The sequence below is a fragment of the Trachemys scripta genome, chromosome 7 (genome assembly GCF_013100865.1).
Source record: "Trachemys scripta elegans isolate TJP31775 chromosome 7, CAS_Tse_1.0, whole genome shotgun sequence".
Classification (NCBI taxonomy): domain Eukaryota; kingdom Metazoa; phylum Chordata; order Testudines; family Emydidae; genus Trachemys; species Trachemys scripta.
In genome coordinates this window covers 23,539,394-23,563,974 of record NC_048304.1, presented here as the reverse complement: position 1 = coordinate 23,563,974, position 24,581 = coordinate 23,539,394, and the positions used below count along the sequence as shown (strand labels likewise).

Sequence of the window (24,581 nt, the reverse complement as noted above, 5' to 3'; positions counted from 1 at the left end):
GCAGGAACCTCCACCCCCCCCACAGCCCTCTGCCCCCCACTGGAAACCCCCTCAGTTCCTGGGCGGGGAGCCCTGCACCCTTCTCCCCTGGCAGGGAGCTCTCCCAGCCCCTTTCTCCCCCACCAGGAACTCCCACAGCTCTCTGGCAAGGAGCCCTGCAGCCCCCTTCCCTACCAGGAACCCCCTACAATTCCCCCTCCCCACATCAACAGCCCCTCTCAGTCCCCTGAGCAGGAATCCCCAACCCCCTCTCTGTCTGGGCAGGGGACCCCCTTTTCCATACTCCACCAGGCAGGCCTCAAATCACTCTCATAGTGAAAGACCTCAGTCCAACAACCAGTGATCCAGAGTAGCAGTTCCCACTCTCCCTTTCCCAGAGCTGTGCTGCTTGGGGCCTCCCCTGACTTCTGATTCCTGTAGATTTAAATGTATGGTTAAAGTAAATATAGGGGAACAAAGGGCTCCCCCAGCCTGTGTCTGGGGGTCTGTTTCAGTGGGTATAGTGGGCAGCAACACCAATCCATCTTATTTTTTTCTCAAGGGACCTATTCCTTCTATCTGAGCATCATGTAACAATTAAAGATAGCTTTGAGCATGTGGCCTCCCAGCCTCCCCTGCTCCATTGAGTGTTACTCAACTGCAATCCTTAGTCATCCCACTGAAAGAAGTGTTAACATCATAGATGGAGGAAAAGGTTTGGGGGCATCAAGTATTAAAAAGCCCATGGAACTATGTGGCGTGTATTAAATATGACACTTCAGTCACTCGCCACTTGTTCTCTCATCTGTTCATTGTATGCTTCTTAGGGCCTTTTTTTACAATATCCAGCAAACTTTTGGGCTCTGTAAATAATAAACCCCTGACACCTTGCCATAGAGTGGACAAGAGGCTGAGTCCTAGGGGAAGACATGCATGTTTAGTAAATTGCTCCTTTTGTATCCAGTGTGAAGGAGAAATGTGATCATGCTTTGTCACCTGAAGTCAGATTTGAGGCCATTGTTCCACAGCATATAATGTCTTCTTCCTTTAGGAAACTTGTGAAGAATGTGTGGGCGCACGGCCTGCGCTCTGGGAGCAGATCGCATCCGCCGGGCCTGTATGTACCGTGATAACCATGGTAGAACAAGACAACCTGAATGGAGAGATGCTGATAAATACAGCCCCTCCTACAACAAGAGTCCCCAGTCCAACAGCCCTGTGCTGGTTTCCCGACGACACTTCGAGAAGGTAACCTTCAAGCAGAACAAATTACTCCGCATGCGTTATGGTGCATCGTATACAATGACTAGTAGTTTGAAGGGGGGTAACTGTATATTTCACAACTGTACTTGACCAATTTGGTATAAACGTCTTTATATTTTGGAGCATCACAGTTTACAGCCTCTTCAAGACTTAGTAGTTTAGTTTTAGTTCTGTATCTCCAGACTCCTACTGCTAGTATGTGCTTTGCAGGAATTCATACTGACATTTCAGGCTTTTCAGTACACATGCTTGCCATATTAATAGTTCCGTATGTGTTCCCACTTCTACAGTAAAAAGGTGTTTTAAGTTCTGCTGAAATGTCAGGAATTAGTTATTTGTTACAACTGCTTAGATTTGTAGAACCAGAAATGTTTAAAGGTGAAATTTAAAAATATTAACACTTTATCATCAATACAGCTGCACAGCATTTGAAAACTACTTCCTCCTTTACTTTTCTGCTTAAATACTATACTTAAAATTCCACAATTCTCCTGCAATAGCTAATGAGATCACAAAGAAGAAAAAGATGGTCCTTGAAACATATCTATTTATTATTTGTATTACTGTAGTGCTTAGGAGCCCCATTTATGGACCAGGACCCCATTATGCTAGGCGCTATACAAACATAGAACAAAAAAGATTGTCCCTGTCTCAATGAGCTTACAATCAATGTGTAAGACCAGAGACAACAGATGGATGTAGGCAGACTGACGGAGGAGTACAAGGAAACAATGAGATGGTATTGGTCAGTATGATAGGTAGTGGTCTCAAGCATACCAGCAACCTAACTATTATCACAGGCAAACATCTAATCATCCAGTCATCTTTATTAAACTACTTTCCATGCTTATTCACTATTTGGGGACAGTGTGACACACTGTATTTACAATGTTGACGCAGAAACAATTGGATTTGTGCTTTTCTTTGCTGCTTTCTGTTCTGCTTGTAGGCTTGAAAGGTTTTACAAAACTGAAGGCCAATAGAAATGTTTCTGTGTAGTTTTGTTCATTGGGAACTTTTTTTAACAAACCATTTCCCTGTGGTATTAGCCACCCAAACATTGCAGCTTTTGGCTAGCACCTGAGAATCAGAAAGTGAATTTGACTAGAAGCAGAAGTGAAACCCACAGTCTGTTTCCATTGTCAAAGCTGAGAAAAAATGCAAAAATGTGAACAGTGAAAGTAAGTTAGACATTAAAAATGCTCAGATTATTAAAACAAAGTTATTGTTTGTAACGTTTGTAAGATTGTTTTTAAATAAAAAAATATAAGGAACCTAACAGTGTCCTTTTATAATTATTCACTGCATTGGGGAAGGCCCTAAGATGACTATGTTGCTGGGACTTTTTTTAGTAGGACAGAATGTATACTATGCTTAGAGTAGAAGATCCCTGAATAGTACTAGTTAAATACAAATTGCAAATTTACTATTATACGCAAATATTGTATTATATAGTGAATGTTCCTTATAACCAGTGGGGTTTATATATTTTTTTTTTTTTTGAAAAATAGCCTTATTGCATATTGCTGGGTCTGAAAATTAATCCCTTGCATATTTTCAATGACTTTCTCAGAGGAGTAATAATTACTGATTACTTTTGAATCATTTTTCGGTTGCAGTCACGTATCAGCACAGAGTATATTCTCACACCCATACAAAACAGAAGTGATAGAATTGCAAAGAAAAGTAACTAGCAGAACAGCAACAAAAATTTCTTTCTTGTCAGAAAGTAACCTTTCTTCGTAAAATATAAGATGTTACTTCAATAAGTTATCTGTAAGCTCCTCTTTTCTTGTTAGGCTCTCTGCCACTAGTTGTAGTGAGTGAGTTTGCTGGGATCTGTTTGTAGTCTCCACTATATAATGGAGAAGGCAGAGAGCTACAATATGCGCTGATTACTTTGTAATTTGCTGTCTGCTCCTGTCTTGCGTGTACTGGCATGAGGTGCTTTTCTATTTTCTGTGACAGGATGCTGACTCTTCTGAGCGTGTCATCGCGGCTATGCGCTGGGGGCTGGTCCCAGCCTGGTTTAGAGAAGCTGACCCTTCCAAAATGCAGTATAAAACATCCAACTGTCGCAGCGATACCATGATGGAGAAACTCTCCTACAAGGTAAGTTTACAATATTACTGCATTTAATGAGTCTTGAGAGAAGGAAGATTTTATAATCATCAGCTCCTAGCAGTGCTACTAATGACTTGTAAACTAGAGATCTAAACCTCTTCCTAACAAGAATTGGACACCACCACCCTGTTGCACAGAAAATAAATCCTTCTGAATGACACATTCAGCATCTCAGTTTCATTGAAATAGAAGAACCCAACAAACGATAGCTTTTCGCATGCTGTATTTGACCAGGTGGCTTTCAGATAACCCACTGTTTGGTTCAAGTACAGTTCAGACTGGAGAAAACAAAGGCATTGGTTCTATAAAAAGAAAGCTTTGGGAATGGGAATAAAATACTACTTGAAATTAATAAAAAGCTTGTCTGTTAAGCCAATTGAGCAGCAGCACAAAGAGCTCCATAGGTAGACTTATCCTGCCCCCCCTCAGCCGGAAGGTGGGTGTACTGTTTGGTGGGAGTCTATAAAAGGGGGTTCTGTCGTGCTCTAAATGATGGAAGGTGAGAACATGAAGGATTATTTTGTCTTACTGCTCATAACCTTCAGTGAAATAGAGACTTTCAGAATTACCCTGAGTATTACTTGCAGAACACCTACAACTTAATTTTGGTGTGGGGTGGGGACTTAGGTGCCTATCTCCCATTGATATTAATAAAAGGGAGTAGACGGAGTGCCCATTACTATAGTGACATATTTTAAACTAAATCAAACTTCCTAAATGAGTCGGAATAGAATGACTAGATTTCCATCTTGTGCTAGTGTGGAGTATTCATGCTGCCACCACCATGTATTAATGCATTTTAATTCTTAGGTGGTTAGGGGACACTACTAGATTGCTGTGTATAAGACACATATACAGTAATTAACTACATAATAAGGCTCTAACTTCTTCAAGAGCTTTTAGTGGTGGCATAAACCCTGATAGCAGAGCATAGTTTTATGTGAGCAGAACCCCAGTGTGGATCTACAGCTTTTATGTCTATGCTTTTTAGGATCAGTTATAGAATACGAAAAGGGTTATAAAGAAATGTGTTCCCTATACTTCAACCATGGCCTTGTCCTCCCCTCCTCCTCCCACCCCAACAAACATGTTTCTTTTATTTTAATACCTCCCAAGCTGCCATCTTCTTTGATTTGTGACATGGTCAAATCTTCTCTTCCCAAAGGGACCTCTGATAAAGGGCAGACGCTGTGTAGTGCTGGCAGATGGATTCTATGAATGGCAGCAGCACAATGGAAAGAAGCAGCCCTATTTCATTTACTTCCCACAGCCCAAGCAAGAAATGGTACTGGATTCTCAGCAACAATGTTGTTCTAATACTCAGCAGTGCAATATAGCACTTTTTGGTTGGAAAAGGCTTTAGAAATATTAATTAATTGTCACTTATCCTGAAGAAAAACTATTTATTTTGTAAATTCCTGCTCACTCCAGCTGTGCTCGTAATTGAGGTTCAGGCATAGGATATTGGAGACAGTGCAGCTTGAATGTGTGGTGAGGCCTAACTTCCAGGCAGGTGGAAAGAGGGCTTTGGCGATGATGGAAGATGTCCCGCAGTCACATAGTCATCCCCTATATATTAAAGTCCTGAAATGCAGAAAGATTAACTTCTCTTGTGTTTGGAACTGTTGCTGTAATGTGTGTTTATACACCCAAAGCTGCAGTCTGTGCATGGCCTTTGGATCTACAGTGTGCTTCCCATCACTGCTCTAATGTAGGGCTTGATCCTGAGAAGTGCTGAGCACAAAGTGCTCCCATTGAAGTCAATGGCCCTTGCTAAAATTTCACAGAACAGAATTCTGAATAATCTCAGACACTCTTCTCGGCCTGTTGTGCTTTCTCCCCTTGTATTTATTTTTTCATGGAAATGTAATCTGTTATATGAAAGATCTTATCTGCTACTGTTGCTTATCCTTTCTCTCCTGTGACCTCACAATAATTTCCAAAGTAACAGTTTACAATGCACAAGTGGAGGATATTGACTTTGAGGGGGGAAAAGTATCAATGTAAGACACGCTCCTAATAAAGTTTTTGGGTAAACATCCCTAGAAATAGAGAATAGTAATTAAAATAGCAAATGAGGCATGGGTAGCTGAACTACACTGGTTTTCAGTGTTTTCTGTGAGGTATCAGATAGCCTTTAAATATCTTTGTATTGAAATTACCTAGCATAGGAAGGAGGTTAGGAAAGATTGTGATCATTCTGTATCTTTCTTTTCCAGGCAGATGGGAAAGATGATGATGAAGAGTGGAAAGGCTGGAGGTTACTCACCATGGCTGGGATTTTTGATTGCTGGGAGCCCCCTGATGGAGGGGATGCATTGTACACCTACACCATCATCACAGTAGATGCTTCTAAAGGCTTAAGTGATATCCATAACAGGCAAGTGAGAATGACTGGCAGAGATTAGTGGGGAGTGTGTGGCAGAAAACCTTCCCTTTACTTCTGTGCTGTGTGGAGCAGGTAGTGTGACTGTATTCCCCTACATACATAGCCTTGGTGGCCAAGAACACACAGGCCAGAAATTCTTCCATGCTTTTTCTACCTGATCCCCTTAGAGAAGTACATTAGAACATTACTGACTTGTTTCAGGTCACTGAATCTTGCTCTTGCCATGAATCACTGTGTTTGGCCCCTTGCTGGTAGCAATAAGAATTAAATTGCTCATAGGGCTGCCTAGTGATTGACAGACCCTTTGCCTTCTCTGGGGAAGCAGGCTGCTTTGGTGAAGTTAGCACACTGTTTGCCTCACAGAAAAACATTGTATTGCTTAGTTCTTTCCCCACGGCTTCAGAAATGAGGTCTGTGTGCCTTCTAGCCATTTCTTAACATGATAATAGTTATTGCCAACACAGTTAATCCCCAGATAGCTGGAATCTGGATTATGTTAATTCTGGATCTTTGTTTGGCTTTCACCCAAATCACTCAGTCCTGCGACATGGTGGATAAGTTGTCTCTCTCTATGTGGTCTTAAGATTTCTGCATCTCCTCCCATGTTTAGGATGCCAGCTATCCTGGATGGGGATGAGGCCATCAGGAAATGGTTGGACTTTACAGAGGTATCAACACAGGAAGCCCTTAGGCTCATCCACTCCACAGAGAACATTGCTTTCCACCCGGTTTCCACTATAGTAAACAACTCCAGAAACAATACACCAGAATGCCTCGTTCCCATTGGGTTGGGACCAAAGACGGTGAGATCTGATGGTTGACACAAATCAGACTTCCCTATGATAATACTGTTTAATAATAATAAATAGAATTGTACTTTGTCCTCTGTCTAACTGGGGATTCCGCTGCTCTTTCCAAACATTAATGAATTAATCCTGCCTGTAAGGTAGATAATTTATACCCATTTTCATAGATGCATAGATTGTTCAGGCTGGAAGTGCCTTTTGCAGAGGAGAAAATGGAGAGCCGGATTTAGGGGCAGGTGACTCAGGTGACCGCCTGGGGTGCTGGGCTTAGGGGGCAGCAGGCTTGGGGGGTGCTGTTTTTGTTAATAGCGACAAAAGGAAAAATAGAATGTTTGAAGTAAAATATAAATACAGATTGCAGATCCTAGCGTGCAAATTTATCATCTTATATGACAGGATAAATCATGCATCAAAGTTGTGAAATGGGCTACAAATGCAATAAAAATAAGATACTCAAAAGTTTAACAAATGGGGGGAGGCCACTCCATAGAATATAAGAGAATAAATCACATGTTTTGTTAGCTGTTCATTAGGGGCTGGCAGCTCACTCAGCGCCTGAGGATGAGAGGTAGATTATGCCATATAAGATGCTTGAGCTACCCCTTCTAACTGATTCAGGATGGCTCTGAGAAACTCCCAAATCAGGGAGTGTTATTTACTCCATCTCATAACACAAGAACTAGGGGTCACCAAATGAAATTAATAGGCAGCAGTTTAGAACAAACAAAAGGAAGTATTTTTTCCACACAACACACAGTCAACCTGTGGAACTCCTTGTCAGAGGATGTTGTGAAGGCCAAGTCTATAACAGGGTTCAAAAAAGAACTAGATAAGTTCATGGTGGATAGGTCCATCAATGGCTATTAGCCAGGATGGATAGGGATGGTGTCCTTAGCCTCTGTTCGTTAGAAGCTGGGAATGGGCGACAGGATGGATCACTTGGTGATTACCTGTTCTGTTCATTCCCTCTGGGGCACCTGGCATTGGCCACTGTCGGAAGACAGGATATTGGGCTAGATGGACCTTTGGTCTGACCCAGTATGGCTGTTTTTATGTTCCCAAAGGCAGTCATCCATCCCCAGTTGGAGAGAGGGTCACTGCAGTGAAGGCTCCTCAAGGATTCCCATTCCTTTTCCTGCTCTTCCAGAAATAAACCATGTTGTAAAGTCTCAGGATCACTCTGCTTAATATGGTATATTCTTTCCTGAATGGCATTTAGGATTAATCTGACTGGGACTTCCATGGGGACCTTCTGCAAGGCTGTGTAACTGTAGGGAGTGATGCTGCTGCTGCACCTTCCCCATTCTGAAACTGGACCCAGCTCATTGACTTGGTACCCATGTGGGCATTTTCCGATGTGCCTTGAATATATGACCAGCTATTTCTGCGGTTCTTGTTTTTCTTATTGTAATTTGTCCTCCCAGGAAACCAAAGTCAGCACTAGCAGCAAAATGATGTTGGACTGGGTGAAAAACAAGTCTCCCAAGAAAGAGGAAGATGATTTGCCCAGATGGTCCAGCCAGTTCATCCAAATCACTGCACCCAAGAGAACCAGTGCAGGCTTAATGCACCAGTGGCTGAAGAAGGAAGAAGGGGATCCTTGTGCAAAGAAGCCCAAAACTCAATGAACTGACTTTCAGTTCTGAGTTCCTAAGTAGATGCAGCGTGTTAGCCTGTTAGATCCTGCAGACTGGTAGTGAGACTTTTGTGACTTTGTTGCATTGAGCATTTAAACATGATCTCTAGCACTGATGTGATTTTGTAGCTTGTTGCCCTTCTTGTGCTGATGATTTACTGATTCAGGAGAGCAGTGTTTGTTTTTTAAAACTTTCTTTCTTGTCTTCCATTAGCAGGGACATAGATTTAATGTGCAGTGCTCACCTCCCATCAACTTTTTCATTGCAGCCTAGTGGTTGGCACTGACTTGCCTTGGGAACATTTATGAATCAGATACATGTGTGAGAGGCACTAAAACCCAATCCATGCTCTTCCCATTGGATGAGGAACAGAAAAACTGCATGGAATTCTTTCCTGCAGTGGTATTCAGTTGGTTCTCCTTTGTGTTAATTCTCCAATATAGTGTCTGTTCTATACAGATTATTTTGGACACTTTTGATGTTTTGATGCTTGAGAACTTCTGCAGCTGAAAAAATGAACAAAAGAACCTATGTTAAACTGATATTTAAATCAGACAGAGCCCCATTTTCCAAGGCCAGGAAATTCTGGGCTAACGCTGCCTTGCTTTGTGTCAGCTCAGCAACATGTATGGGCCTCTGCATACGGGTTCCAGAACAGTGGGATCCTGATGTCATATGTGGAAAGGAGAATGTTCAGCATCCTGGAAGCAAGTGCCATGGGTACAGGTGCCTTTTAAAACTGAGGAAGCATTCTACTGTGGAAATGGGGAGGGCTGTGTGTTTGTGTGTAAGAATAAGAGAGAAATGCCTTGTTAAGTCAGTTTTGCTGGTGAAAGTAAAAAGTGGCCTTACCTTTAAATCCTTTTCCATGCTCATTGTCCCATTTCTGACAGGCTGACCTGCCTTTAAGGAGTCTGTGCGCTATTGTCAAGGTCTGCTTTGAAAACCATTATCCAGTGGTACTATAATATGGAAGACTCTAGAAATATCCCCTCAAATTTCCCACTGTTGCTACCACTGGTGGTAGCAATGGAAATTATAATGTAGGCATGAATCAGTATTTTAACCATGACACAATGGTAAAATGGCAGCATATTGTCTACACCAGACCTGACGCTGACAGTAGCAACACTGGTAAATTTAAAGAGAAAAAAGTCCTGATGTTCAGAAGTACTGAGTGCCCACAGCTCCAAATGAAGTCAATAGAAGATGCAGGTACTCAGTATCACTGAAAAACAAGCTTTAATGTGTTGGCATGACCTTAGAGAGCAGGTTCTTGGGAATTACTGGGTTTAATCTGTCTCCTGTGGCAGCCATAACTCCTAGCTTTATTATTTTTTGTGGGGAGTTGTGTGGGAAAACTTGTCTTGGCCATAATGTTTGTGCAATCTTTTTATTAATAGGATTTTAAGATTTAGAGAGTATTTTCTGAATTCTTGATCCAGAGAGGGAACAATCACTCTTTTGAGTAGGTAGATCACTGGATTGTCACTAAAGTATATTTTTTTGTCTTTGGGCTGGGACTTGAACAAACAGTGAGAGTCAAATGTTAGAGCAAAGCCCTTAGCATGTGGGAGCTCTCTGGAGAGCATCACTTGTTTGTATTTGAAGTAGTAGATTGTAGAAAATAAAAAGCGATCAGTTGGCTTGTTGTGATGTGTCCTTGTGTGAGTCTGTCTCTCTGTACTTGTTATCAATCCATACTCATCCATTCCACAAGCAATGTGAATAATGTGTCTTCCTCACCCTTGGGAAAAGAGCGACTTCACAGAGTATAGTGAGCTGTAAGACTTTTGGCTGGATAAAGTTCCTGAAGAGGTAAGAGTTTATTTACAAATTAAAATATTCTCAGAAGGCAGATTGATGGCTCCACTCAGAATTGCTTTGTTCTAAGGGAGCTCCACAGATGCTTCTTAGCCGCTGTGGAGAGTCTTGGGGGATGGGCAGTTGAGCAGCAGCCCTTGGAGTTTCGAATAGGAGTGTGGTGAGATACAGTACCATTAAAACAGGGAGAACCAAATCCAGGCTGCAAGGAAGTGAGTTATTTTAAAAGTATCAAACTGTATCCAAGATATATGAGAATCTTACGGTAACCCGTTACATTACATTCATTGGGAAATGCTCCATTGAGCCCCATTTCTGACACCTTTGAGGAGCTAGGGAATGTCTCCTGCTAGCTGATCAGTAGTTTGGGTGGATTTAGTGTTTCCCCTTGTCTATGCTTAATGTAAACTAGCCAGAAACAGTTTTGCAGTCTATTTCCCTATCATTGCCATCATTAATCTCTCAAGACAAAATAATTTATTATCTAATTTCAGTCCCATTCCAGACTGGAAGAATCAGAGTGCTTGTTTCAGGGACCACAAATCTGTTGCCTCAACACCATCTATGTGCTTCAGCAAGCAACATGCAGAAAGTGAGAAATAGATTTCATCCTCTGCCAAGTAATTTCTTCTCTAGACAGAATGATTTTGCTGTCCTCCTTCAGTGCATTGGCTGTAAACAGCAACCATTACAGAACAGACTACAAAAAGTCACAAGCGTGCATTTAATAATTGTTTTAAAACTCCCTGCTGCTACTAATGGAGGGAGGCATGAGGTGAATACAGACCTGGCAATCAGGAATACCTGAATTCTAATCCTCCTCCTAATACTCACTCCTTTATTGCCTTGGACCACTCATAATCCCTCTCTGCCTCAATTTTCCCATCTGTAAAATGGGGAATAATCCTTCCCCTAACACTCATAAGGGCTGATTATGTGTAGAGCATTTTGCAGGTAGAAAGCCCTGGAAATGTTATCACTAAATAACTATATTTATATTTATATACTGTTATCTCTAAATAACACCTTTAAACTTACATCTATTTCCAAATCAAATGTGTCTCCATTCAGAAACTCTTAATTTTTTTTAAATGAACATACTTGGTGCCATAATCTCATCCTGAAGCTCAGATACTTGCTTCAAATGAAGCCCTTCTGTTGAAAGCCAAATGCCAGTTCTGCAGGGCCTAATTTCCCCACTTCCAGTTATGCCAACAACTGTGTCAGTAACCTTAGAAAACAAATGTATTGGTTTTTTTTTAGTGTTGATCTCTCAGGAATGAGGAATTTTTCTTTTACATGTGAGTATAAAACCTAGCACTAAAACCAGGGGCCTGCAAACCCATTGCCAATAGCCAGGGAAGTTTTAGTTTTTGGAAAGGAAAAAGCCCATCCTGTTAAGGTAGCAGGAGACTGAAATTAAATGAGATTTTCTTTAGGTGTTTGCACAGTGAGACAATAGGCCTTTTTCTAGAAGGGCAGCTAGTGGCATTATCGGTTTGATCAAAGACGGACAATGTGGCCAGGTCTACATTAGCCTTTTTTCTGAAAAGTTTCACATTCCCTCACTGGTGGTAGCAAAATGGAAGCCCTAATATAGAAAAAGTTGGTGGAAGCAGCAGCAACTAGGGTTTTAACCACTGTGTCATGTAGATGTATATGATGATGCAGCTGCTGTACACTAGGCTCCCAGTGATGGAATTACTCCAATATTAGAAATGGTGGGATTTATTTGCTGAAAAAGGGCTAATGTAAACACAACCTAAGGATTATTGGATAGCAGATCTGCCCTACCAAAATTGGGATCTACAACAAGAGAGTGGGATCCTCTGTATTTTGCTGATTGTCCTTGATTTTACTGAGAATATTTGAGAAGGTGAGAGACTGCTTGCTCCTCCGTGGCACTCCCCTAGGGGAAATACAGCTTGCTCAAGTAGGGAGAGAGTGATCTACTGGCTGCCCTTCTGTTTGTGGTCTACAGTGTCATTATGTTGGCACACCTTTAAAAAAAACTCTCTTAATTTCAGAGTCCTGCTGCTTTGCAGACAGAAGCTCTCCATCTTCCCACCACGACCAGGGCAGGTACCAATAGTGGTGGTACTTACAGCTGTTAGAACTGATAATCTACACATTCCTCTTTTTACTTTAATAGAGGAGCCTGATGGCCGGTTGCTCCCCCTTCCATTGGGTGTGCTTCAACCCACGTTAGCACTTGTATTGCTCGTGAGCATAAGCCTGGAGTTTGGAGCTACCCAAAATTCATGATGGCTCAAAATAGCACAGTTGAACAGGAGGGGCAGAGTCTGGGTCATACAGCCAGGTTTGTGTCTGATGTTTATTCCTACTGGAGTATTTAACACTGATACAGCCCTTCCAAATGTTTTATAAACATTTATTCAAGTTTAAGTGGTCCACATCTATATATGGTCCTTATGTACATAAATACTTCATAGCAGCCCTGGGGAAAGTCTTAAAGCTGTGGAAGCTGATGCTTGAGAGAGGTAAAGTGGTGCCAAAGGCTAGAGTGAGGCAGTATTAGATTTGCAATTAGAATTGGAGGCTTCCTCCTTCTTAGTTCCCTGTTTACACAGCTAGGGTGCCCTGTTCTGAAAGACAGGAGCAGTAGTCATTTGCCTTGGCACAAAATCTACCTGCCCACATTGTTCATAACAATAGAGGGGGGGGGTATATTTTTCTTGCCTGTGACGACTCCCCCCCCCCCCAATCCAATACCAAAGTGACTTGGCCCATACATGGGCAAGAAGAGAGGAGAATATTGTACACCAAAAGATAGAGGCGCAGCCGTGAGCCACAGAGCTATTGGGGCACAGTGCCGTGCAAGGAACTGATGTTTACGGCGGGACTGAAAGGTGAACTCAAGTGTAGAGGGTTTTGTCCGAGCCTGATATGAAGCAGATCAGACGCTAAAGAAGCCTAGCGTGACTACTTGAAGCACTATAGCCGAAGCAGGGGAAGAAATCTCCTTTCCCTAGTGCAGCGCTTTGTGAGGCAGCCAAAGATCCCGTCTCCTTACAGCTGCCGTTGCTGCACATTAATATGCTTCACCACCAGCTCCCTTTGCAGGCGGCCCAGCCAGCGTCTCGACTGCCACTCCAGCCCCATCCGAAGCCGAGCATAGGGCGTTGCGAGCCCTATGCAAATCAGGGATCGGAATACCCGCCAATGGAAGCTTGGTCGGCTCGCACTGCCGCCAATGGGAAGCGGCCGGCGGCCTGGGCTTTGATTTATATCCGCTAGCGGCTGCGAGTATTATTGTCATTGCAGCTGCGGGCGTCTGGCAGGGCGGATCGGGCTCAGTGCGGTGGTGAGGGCCAGGGCTGTGCCTTGGGTTTTAGTCCCTGGAGGGTTTATTTTAATTGCATGTGCATCGCTGCACGGGGCGCCTCGAGTGTGGCTCGCTGGAGGCTGCAGGCGGGGGCATGTAACCCGCTGGGTGCAGGTCACCGGCCTCGCCGGGCCTCTCGGCGCTGTAGCCCGCGGGCACGTTGTAGCCCTGGCGGGCGGCTCCCGGCGCGGTCCTTAGGAGCGGGTCCTGCCCCTCGGGCTGCCCGCTGCGCGTTATAACGGCGTTGTGTCCCCCTCCCTAGGCCCCGGGACCGGCTCGGCGCCTCTCCTCCCGGCCGGCAGCTGCCGGCATCGGCCCCTGCTCCCCGCGTCACCCCCGCCATGTCCGGCCGAGGGAAATCCGGCGGCAAAGCGCGAGCCAAAGCCAAGTCTCGCTCCTCCCGGGCCGGCCTGCAATTCCCGGTGGGCCGCGTGCACCGGCTCCTACGGAAGGGCAACTACGCGGAGCGGGTCGGGGCCGGGGCACCCGTCTACCTGGCCGCCGTGCTCGAGTACCTGTCGGCGGAAATCCTGGAGCTGGCCGGTAACGCCGCTCGGGACAACAAGAAGACGCGGATCATCCCCCGGCACCTGCAGCTCGCCATCCGCAACGACGAGGAGCTCAACAAGCTGCTGGGCGGGGTGACCATCGCCCAGGGCGGCGTCTTGCCCAACATCCAGGCCGTGCTGCTGCCCAAGAAAACCCAGAGCTCCAAGAAATGAGCCCCGAGCCATCCGCATTCCCAGGAGATCAATCGGTCCGCGATGCGGTGTAGCCAATATTGGCGTTCCCCTCGTATCCTCTCCGTGTGCCCACTCCGCCCCCACGTTCCCTCTATTGCTGCCCTCCTGACCCCCATGTGCTAGCTTTGCAGTCCTGCAGCAGGGGAGGTTGTAGGTCTTATTACAGAATGATTATGAGCCTGTGATTCTTTCCCTTCCTTTCCAGCCCCCAGCAAGGGGGAGGTATGGAAGGAAGGAAGGAAGCAGTCTGAATTTGAAATAATAAAAATCCCTTACCCGGGTACCAGCACCCTGCCTGGTGCTCTTAGGTTGCTTTCTGGACTGTTTGGCTGCAAAGCTATCCTTCCAGGGTTGCTGGTCAACAACTCTGTTCTCAGAGCAGCATCTGTAGGGTCCGTTGCTTGTTTTTCTGGACCTGCTCACATTCGGTTGGAAGAAGCGTTTGGGAGAAGGAAGAATTGGTTGGTTCTCTTTTTTTTTTTTTTTTTTTTTTTTTTTTCTCTCCCCCTTTTCCCCCTCCTCCCCCCGCCCCCCGGAGGGTGTAACTAACTGCAAGGGAAAATATTTTGCGCAGTGAAAGCTCCAGCCTGGAGCAGGAAAAGACTGGCTCAGTCAATGCTCTTTTTATTTATGTTGTGTTTGTGGATGTAACTGAAGATACCATGCCTTTCCTTTGTATTGTACCTGGATATTATTTGGGGGGTGGGAGAATCATGAAGGGTGATCTCTCCCTATTGCTTAACTTTTGCACAAATGATCTACTTTACTTTCTCACCCTGCTCCATGCAGCAGGTAGGGAAGTTCAGGAGGGTGATAATTTTACCTGCTGTTGCTGCACATCCCCATAAATGTGATCACAAATGGACTTAGTAAGTACAAGGAGGGTGGGGAGGCCAGAAGACTTTCCAAATGTGAAAAAGAAGTATCTGTTTCTGGGAGGAACTAGTCATTCAGTTACCAAGTCTTGTTTTGTCCAGTGGTATATAAGCTAAGATGTCATCAACTGTAAAAGAGCCCTAACTTGGGTCTCCTGTTACCTTTTGAATCCCTTCTTGCAAAGTCACCTTACTGTAGCTGTTTGGCTGAGTTCATGCACTCAGTGGACTAGTAGGATTTAGTTATTTATCATTAGTGTGGGTCCTGTATGATTTGGGGGAAAGGGTGCACTTGAAAATACTCTAAAAGAGCATTACAAGGTCATGAGTTTACCATTGGTAGGGAATGGAAGCTGCCATTGGTTTTTCCTTTTTTTTTTTTTTTGGTCAGATTAATAGCCTTATGTTGCAGAACCTCTTACTTTTATTGAGAACTTAGCACTTGTACCCTAATTGCACTTTATAATGACATGCAGTGTTTTTGTTCCTCACTACTTCTGGGTCTTAAAATGAAGTGCTAATTATACATCTGTTAATAGTAATCCTCCTTAATGGATTAATGTTTCTTTTTTAAAAAACCTATAATTTACATAAAGCAAATATATAGTTAATGTGGTGGTTATTAAATGGCTATTTGGATAATGTATGAGCATGAAAGTCAGCCTAGCAGTCCCTGTGACACATAGTAGCTGTGATCTTATAGAAATTGGTATAAAGAGCAACCTTGTTCCTTATTGTGAGGGCAGCTTGTTTATGTGGAAGGTTGATAGAATCATGTGCATGCAGCAGTGTCCGGGCTGTTGGACAGTAGAACTTCATAATCTTCTTAAAGTGCAATGGACAACTGTGTCTGTGCTGTAAGTAGCATGTGTTCCACCTATCAAATCAGCTCTTAATTTTGTAGATGAAGTAACTTGCTCTGATTCAATTATGTTATTATCTAGAGTAGATGAATTTGGATGCCTGTAAGTGATTTTATGAAGGGGTTTTTCACTCCATTGTAGAATGTGGAAAAGGTATGTTACTAGAGTACTGATTAGTAATAATGGAGAAGTAAACTTGATATGGCGCTGGCTATCTGGGGAATTCTGTGGTTTCACCCCTCCTCAGTGCAGGCCTGGGGGAAACCGTCTTGTTTCTGGGCAGCTGTATCTTACTGCTGTTGCACGGGACCCATTTGGGTTTTTCCTTCTGTAAACTGAGCATCACGTCATACTGGGGTGGATGCGGGAGGCAATTAGGAATTTTTCTTTATATACAAACCACTGTTTAGAGAATGGAGATTCTAAAATGTCTCTGTATCTTAGTGTCTTGTGTTCTTTTGTTTCTCTAGGACCAGCATTCTATACAACTCAAAGGAGATTGTTTTGTATTTCTTAGAAAATGCAGAACTTGTGATACTGAAAAAAGAACAATGCAAACCCAAAATCTGATTAAACTGGTTCAGTATTGAATGTATGTCAAACTTGCTGTCTGTTATCACCACATCACCTAACTCTTGCTTGCATTGGAATAGTCATATCTGAGGAAACAGGCTTATATTTTTATGTCAATAACTTTGTATTTGGATTCAGTCTCCCTGGGAGGGATGGGGGGGAGATAACTGACTTAGACCAGCAATCCCAGTTGCCATGGGCGTTATATTTATTTTTTCACTCCAGATTGATTCCCCCTCGCCTATCTGTGTGAACAAACATAATAGTCATCCTCCAAATTTTTCTCCCCACTGCTGGCAATGTAGAGTTACTCGATGACCCAGCCAGTGAGGCAGATGCAAAGAAATTTTGAATCTCCCTCAGAAGGTGTGACCTGCAAGGAAAAGCAGAGATGGACTGGAACACTTACTCAGCTGGCTGATAAGAAGCTTGAGACTCTACACGAGCAGTTCAGCTCCTGTGCAGACTTAAGTTTCATATACCCTTTTCCACTTGTACTTAGGTGGAGAGCTCACAATAGATATGCCAGGAGACATCTAGGATGTCATTCTGCAAAGCCAGGAAAGGCAAAACTTGTAATCCTGACTTTCTCTTCCATGGGTGGGCAGCCAATTGAAAGAAAACAGGGTGGGATGGAGAAGGGTGCAGGGGAGAGGACCATAGGTGCTTCCATCATATGCCGGGTTGACAGTTTGGTTCAATGGCTCTCAGCACCCCCACTGAACAAACTGTTCCAGCACCCCTGGAGAGCATGCAGGCAAGCTTGGGGGGAGGGGGGGAGAAAATGCTGGTTCTTTGTTTTTTTTTAAGAACCTGTAAATAGAAGATATTGAGCAACTTAATTATTTGTATGCCACTAAGTAAGGATTGGGGCCCCTTTGCTCTGGGCACTAGACAAACACAAATAAGGCTGTCCCTGTTGTGAAGAGCTTACAGTTTAGGACAGGATGTTCTGTGTGTGTGTGAGAGACAAACAATTGAAGGAATGGGGGTTGGAAACCTGGCAATGGAGGAAGGGGGGGCAATAATGAAAACATTACCCACTACTGGGTCTTCTGTCTGTTAAATTCTAGGTAAGTGTCAGAAGTGCCTGACTAGCCACCTATTTTTCCTAAATTGAAAGAGCCAGAGTTTTGGTTTCTCTTGTGTGCTGCATCCAGTGGAAGGGAGGCTGATGTGTTCTTAACAGATATATTTATTATAGTTGATAAAAGCAGGTGATTTATTTATTTTTTATTAGCTGGGGTTTGGCTTTAGCATAGGTAGGTACACTTTATTTGTGCGTATTTAAGCTCTATCCCAGTCCGCACTAGTCAAATAACAATACTGTGCAATTTTGGATTCCAAACCCACTTTAAAAACTTCTCCTATTTTTTTTTTTAAACTGTCAGATTTTAATAGTATTGTGACTTCAACTGGTAGCATGCCATGAGATTTTTTTTTTATTATTATTATTATTATTATTGCTCAAAGAGGGAAGAAAATGTTTTCCTCAATTTCCTTTAGTCTACCTTGTGCATTTGGCAGCATTTTATGCACAGTTACCCACAAATACATGCAGGAAGCTATTTTGCATAGCAACATGGGAGAAGAAAAGTTCCATTAATAGGAAAAACACCAATTATCAGAAGAGAATTGGACAGGTCTGGCAACTGAAACTGCTTTTAACTCTCATTAGATTTCAAATTAATAGTGTCCTTTTAATTCTGCAAAAACTTGTGGTATCGTCTAGGCCCAGATTAGGCAAATCAAATATTTGAAAGCACTAATTTATTAAAACAGTAACTAAGAGTAAGATTTGTATGGTCTCCGATAGACTTATCCTTAAATAGTTATGCCTAGTAAGTTAACGGAGTTATTTTAACTCAGAAAAATGCAAAACAGTCAAAAAGGTAGGCTGCTGCCTACATCAGGGCATTCTTGCTGGAATACTTGACCATATTTTACCATAGTCAAATAATTGGTGGTCTATTGACTACTTGGTTGAGCTCCTCAAAGGTATGTAGATGCCTAGCTCCCATTGTGTTCGGGAACCCAACTGCCACTGTAATCCTTTGAGGATTTGTGCCCTAGTGATTAAGGAAACTACCCCAGGCCTGCTTTTATAGTGCCACAATAACCTTGGCAGAGGGTAATAAAAGTGAAAACTGCATTAGGAGAATGGACTGAAGTGACTGACTTAACCTAGCAAATCTCTTGTATTTTAGCTTCTCCGTGATTGCAGGTTTATATCCACCAGCCCTGCAACTCCACCTGGGATTTGAAAATCAAGCTATGTTCTTCTGCATGTCAATTACAAAGATTCTGTAATCTAATTTAGCTGATGGCTTTGTTGATAGAATAGAATTCACCCCTCCTCATTCTGTATAGTTGTTCCACAAGGAGCACAAGTTGTGGCAGTAAATCAGAGGGCTCTGACGTAAAGGGAGTAGCTACACTGAGTTAGGAAGGGCCATTTTCATCTAGTCATTTATTTGGCCTCTGTGCTGTGATAGTGTAGTAGACTGCAGTCCTGTCTGCCCACAGATTGTATACACCATGGGCAGTGACAGTGCAAGTTTTGTATTGTTTCTTTGTGCTCCCTGTCTGTCTCCAACTGCTGTCTCTTGTTTTTATACAGTAAAGTCTTTGTTCTCTTGGTACAGGGCCTAGCACAATGGAGTCCTGGTCCATGACTTGGGTTTCCATGTGTAACTGCAGTAATTGTCTTCTCTGTGCTGTCCTATCAATGGGCCTGCCCTTGCCTGCAGAAACCAGTGCTGCAGGTGATGGGGGAGTGCAGTCTCTGTTGAGACTGCTAATGTGTGGGGATTGCTCTTGTGAGGTAAGCTCCTAGGGCTTTACCCAAAGCTTGCGGATGCGGGGGGGGGGGGGGGTGTTTCTACTGATTTCTGCATACATTTAATCAGGGTCCCTTATTCATTATGACACTAGGGAAACTGGCAGGGTCGTTAAGTGAAGGAGAAACTGGGAAGGAGTCATGCTGTATGTCCAGCGAGCTCTGCTTTTCTGTTGGCTGCCCAGATCTTCAAGTCTTTTTAGATTATAAGTTCTTTGGAGCAAGGGCTGTGTGCACGCGCGCGCACACACACAAACATTGCCTAGAACTGTGGGGTTCCAATCAGGAATGCAAATAATAAAGCTATGAACTGGACTATCTGAGCTTATTTCCAAGGGCTCATCAGTCTATCAGATGACTTTTTTTTTTTTTTTTTTCTCCCTTTTCTACAACTACTACTAACCTGGGCTAAATTTAAAGCAATGATGTAGAGATGAGATGAGCGCCTAGTCAGGAAGCCAACCAGTCCTTTTTATGACACACTTGCCTTCTAGGGCTCGGGCTTTTGGGCAGAAAAGAGTGATGACTAAGTTCACTTAAAGATGAATCACACAGGTTTTATTTTTGTTTTTTAAACTGGGTTTGTATTGCCTCTTGGTCTTTTTGCTTCTATATATTATACAGGAAAAGCCTGACAGGTGGGCTGGGAGGGGAGTTGGAGTGGCTTGTTTTTAAATTATTGCTGGGGGGGAGGGGTTGTGTGGTTTTCTAGGTGTCTATGGGGAAGCTGTAGCAGCATAACCAATACGTGAATTTAAACCAGTGCAAACTCCTCTGTGGCCATGCTTATTTTGGTGTACGAGTGGCTCCTTTTGATTTTTAGCAAAAGTCTGTTGGGAACGGAGTTAAGTTTAAAGTGCAATAAGCCACTCTCAAACCAAACTAAGTGAACATGTAGAGGTTTGCATTGGCTTAACTACACTGGTTAAAAATGTTTAAGCTGGTGCAACTTTCCCCTGTAGACTAGCCCTTAAATATCAGGAATATCTCATCTGGTTCCCCTGGTTTTGAGGAAAAACATCTTGGATGGATATTGTGAGCTCCCTACCTCTTTCATGACCAGGAATAGGGTTGTTCAATCTTTAACATTTGATCAACACTTTGGAGAAAATGTAAGAGTTAAACAGGCTTAAATAAAAAAGCGAACTCAAATCACAGAACTTTCAATGGCCTGCCTAAAAATCCCTCTTGACTCTTGTAATGTTGCTAGGCCTCTGGTCACTATAGTCTTCCAGGTTAGAAAGGAGATGAATTTCTAATGGAAAAAAATCTGCCTTTATCACTCATAAGCAAAAGAAGGGTGTGCTACTAATTCCCAGGAACATTTGGCTGCAGGAGCTGGCCTCTGAAGTTTTTATCCCACAGTCCTTCCTAAACCAGATTCTAGTAGGACTCTTAGATCCTGAAAGCTTGTTCCTCTCAAACAAGTTCTGACTACTGCCATGAACACTGTACTTCCCTTCACCTAATGATTATGGGTTCTGTCTTTGCCTGGAGCTTATAGCAAAGGAAAACACTTATTTACAGGAGACCATAGATACCTATAGCACTTCAAATGAGTAAGAGACTTTTCTTCTGCCAGACACACTACTAGGCCTCTTCATTTTTGCTTTCTCACACTCCTTTCCTAGCTGAATCTGTCCGGACTAGAGCCTACTTTAGATACAAAAGTATATTCTACTGTAATAGTCCACAGCTGTCCATCTTACAGCATGCAAGATGGTTGCTTGTTGCAATATACTCTTGATGTGACAGAGGTCATGTAATCCCCCATTTTATGAGTTGGACATAAGATTTGAGAACTGCACTCATCTTTTCTATATCCTAGATATCTCCCACCCACTCGGTTTTTTTTTTCTGCATTTTATTACAGATTCTGTAGACTGCTGCTCAGAAAGGCTCTGGGATAAAAGGGCTGGAATGAAATCTTGCCAGGTGCCATGATTAAAAACCCAAGTAGGTAGGAGGAGAAGGCCATGCTCTAGCCAGAGATGAGTGCAGTTCTTCCTGTGCATCAGTTCCTCTGCCTTATTATAGTATAGGAAGGGAGATGCTTAAAGCTTGCTGCTTATGCTCTGGCTTTCCCTTTTTAGGTGCTCTGGCTCTGCTCCTGAAGGGTGAGGTTGAAGCAATTGGCTCATCTCTCTGAAAACTTCACATTTTAGCAACCTTACACGTGGTGTTGGCTGTAAAGGAGCAGCCATAGACTAACTGTCATGCTGCCTGTACCTTTCCAAAAAAAACAACGCACAGAAAAAAACATTCTGTGTTATTCCTGGGCTCCAAACTAAGGAAAACTCTGCCTGGATGTCCTTGATGTTTTATGGGGAATGATGAGTCTATTACACTGAACCACGAATCAGTGAAGTGCAAAAATGCTGAGAGTAAGATGGATGGGCAAAGGCTTAAAACCTAGACAAAACTCTACAGCGAGTGAAGTCGAGCTACAATCAATTCCACTCAAGTTTGATGGGGCGTTGTAGGCAAATACTGTGCTCAGTGTGGGTGGGTGTGTAAAGTAGTATAGAGGACAAATCCAAATGTTGCCATATTGGCTGTGTTACAGTTGTAAAGTCCTGCTTAAAAGTAATGAGGAAAGGGCATCAGTCCTCACCTTACTGCTAGCTGAACTCTTTACAATAAGTTATTACTGTGACCTCTGCTAAGCCCAGGGGCAGGCTATGATGCTGCTGGGGGAAGGGAGCATGGGAGTGAATCTAAGCCCTAGTTTCTTAAAGATTATTCCCAGGTCTACAAAGCTGTGCTTAGAATGTGAAGGCATAAATTTACTAACTACCACCCCCCAAGAAAGCATGCCCAGTAGAGCAAGCTGAAGATGGCAGTAGTGGGGCTGCTGCATTATCCAGCAGTCAAGTCAGCTTGGGGCTTTATCTCTTTTTAATTGAATTAAAGTTGAATGTGAACAACAGTCTGTGTAGTATACTTTGGGGTTTTTTTTGGGGGGGGGGGAGAAGAATTCTGATGGGATTGGCAATGGGGGAGGATAGTCTCTCCTCACTGTCCTACCTGGCAGCAGCGCTGCAAGAACTACTCTAAACTGTCATTAAACTTGACCTAATCCCCTTTCAAGCAGTGGTGTCATCCTACTTTTCAGTGAGTGAAGGGCTGGAAGCATGTGCACTCTTTCCAACCATTGGCCTAGGACCTCTTTTCAGTAGCTTGTAGGTGACATAAATGCGGTGCAAGTAAGGGCATAATGCTCGGTGCTGTACAGGCACCTATGCTAAAGAGCAGCTCTGTCTCAGACCCAGCCATCCTTCTGAGGCTTTATAGCAGCAGTTCTCAAACTAGAGTCTGGGAGGGTACTCCAGTCTGAGAGTCATGCCAGGGACCTCTAGCACTGCTGCTCAACTCCTTCCCCCTCCTCCTGCAGCCTTGGAACAGTTGTTGAGCTGTGTGGCAGGGGGAGGGGGAGGAGCAGGCCTGGGCTGTACCATACTCAGGGAGTGGGCAGAAAGAAAAGGGGCGTAGGGTTCGCTTTAGAGAGCTGGCAAACACGTGTGCCCTGCCTCCCTCCCTTGGCTGAGGCAGGGGTATGGGAGGAGGTGCAGGCACTGGGCTGGGGCGTATGGGAGGGGGCTCTGGGCTGAGCCTGATGCAGGAGGGTGGTGTGGGGCAAGCTCTGGGAGGGGACTCATGGCTGGGGCAGGGGATTGGGGTGCAGGCTCTGGCTGGACAGTGCTTACCTTGGGTGGCTCCTTGTTGGTGATGCAGCAGGGCTAAGGCAGGCTCCCTGCCTGCCCTGGGGGGAGGGGCCTCTGTGTGCTGCCTCTGCCAGCAGGCACCACCCTCAGAGCGCCCATTGGCTGCAGTTCCCAGCCAATGGGAGTTGTGGAGTTGATGCGCAGGGTGAGGGCATTGCATATTGAACTCCTGACCCCTTCTCCGCCCCCTACCCACCCCAGGGCTGCAGAGATGTACTGGCCGCTTCTGGGCGCGGCTTGGGGCCAGGGCAGGCAGGGAGCCTGTCTTAGCCCTGCTGTGCCACGGGATTTTTAGCAGGCTAAAATCTGGTTTGGCCTCAGTATCCTCCGGGCAGTAGAGGCTGATGTCGAGAGCCTCCCAGTGCACCCAGGGAGTGTTGGCAACTGTAACCCTAGGGAAAATGAGATGATGTGTAGCAGGGTCTGTGAAAAATTTTAATTCAAAATGAGGGTCATTGGGTTGTTAACGTTTGAGAACTGCTGCTGCTTTACAGAATGCAGATGAGGCTGGGGGGGTAGATGAGGGGTCTGGAGCTGCAGTAGTAGTTGGGGGTGGGGAGAGAAGGGTATGTGTTATTTTTCTTCTTGGATCAGGTATGAGACAGCTGCTTTTAAAACGTTTATATTATTGCACAGGTAGGCCCATGGCTGGTGTGCTGCTGTTGCTCCTGCTCCCGTCTGAACAGGTAGAAGAGCATAATCTAGGCCAGGGCCCTGCTTTTACCCTCTCTACGAGCAAACAGCTCAAATGACAGAGGTGTGGGTGGAAAGCTGAGCCCACAGCCACTGCAAGGTGCTCACAGCCCAGCTGGGTTTCTGACAAGGGCTGCCCTCCGCCCCTCCAAAGGCCCCTGGCACCAGACAGCTTGCTCCCAGCCTTGCAGCTGGACATGATAGGGGGCTAGAGCAGGGTCACCCGTTTCTATCATAAGGGGGGGGGGGGCCTTGGTCCTGTGCGGGAGAGGAGCGGATGGGACCAGACCCAGGGGAAGAAATGGCCCCTCTGGCTCTCTAGCCCTGAGCTGCGTTGATGCGCCAGCCCCCGCCACGCCGGCTCCCGCAGGCAGGGCAGAGATTTAAACCGGTTCACACCAGCCTCGAGCTAGCCGGGACCGGACACTCAGGCATGAGCTGTGCGGGTAACAAGCTCGCACCCAAGGAGAGGGGGGCACGAGAGGGGGGAAGGTCGAATCTGAGCCGCGACACACACAGACCCAGCCCCGCCTTCCCCCCAGGGACAGGGGGACGCACTGGCGCTTCTCCCCACCCCTCATCCACCGTCTCCGCTGCAGCGCCAAGCGCATCAACCCGCCCCCGCCAAATTTCCCGGAGCCCATCCCCCTGCTAAGCGCCGGTCCTGAGCCCATCTCCCCCGGCCCTGCTAAGCGCCGGTCCAGTCCCTAAGCCCGTCTCCACTCCTCGAACCCATCCCCCCACGTCCCCGAGCCCATTCACCGACACCCCCGCTAAGCGCCGATCTACTCCCGAGCACATTCCCGCCCCCGCTAAGCGCCGATCCACTCCCGAGCACATTCCCGCCCCCGCTAAGCGCTGGTCCAGTCCCCGAGCCCATTCACCGACACCCCCGCTAAGCG

General features: G+C 44.8%; 2 protein-coding genes across 4 annotated transcripts in view; both read left to right on the top strand.

Annotated features, from left to right (window-relative positions):
* HMCES (5-hydroxymethylcytosine binding, ES cell specific) overlaps positions 1-9,850 on the top strand; it is a 10,891-nt gene extending 1,041 nt beyond the window's left edge. For all 3 annotated transcript variants that reach the window (XM_034776815.1, XM_034776816.1, XM_034776817.1), the window contains exons 2-7: positions 1,031-1,227; positions 3,211-3,354; positions 4,532-4,651; positions 5,586-5,746; positions 6,366-6,558; positions 7,986-9,850. In XM_034776815.1, the coding sequence (XP_034632706.1) occupies positions 1,045-1,227; positions 3,211-3,354; positions 4,532-4,651; positions 5,586-5,746; positions 6,366-6,558; positions 7,986-8,189 (1,005 nt within the window). In that variant the 5' untranslated portion in view covers positions 1,031-1,044 and the 3' untranslated portion in view covers positions 8,190-9,850. The remainder of the gene's footprint in view (positions 1-1,030; positions 1,228-3,210; positions 3,355-4,531; positions 4,652-5,585; positions 5,747-6,365; positions 6,559-7,985) is intronic.
* Positions 9,851-13,312: 3,462 nt separating this feature from the next.
* LOC117879949 (histone H2A type 2-B) lies at positions 13,313-16,451 on the top strand. Its single transcript, XM_034775538.1, has 2 exons — positions 13,313-13,347; positions 13,631-16,451. Exon 2 carries the CDS (start codon positions 13,710-13,712, stop codon positions 14,088-14,090), a length of 381 nt encoding a protein of 126 aa, XP_034631429.1. The 5' UTR covers positions 13,313-13,347; positions 13,631-13,709; the 3' UTR covers positions 14,091-16,451.
* The last annotated feature ends 8,130 nt before the right edge of the window (positions 16,452-24,581 follow it).

Coding starts and splice junctions, on each gene's coding strand:
- LOC117879949 (XM_034775538.1), top strand. CDS start 13,710: ATGTCCGGCCGAGGGAAATCCGGCGGCAAAGCGCGAGCCAAAGCCAAG.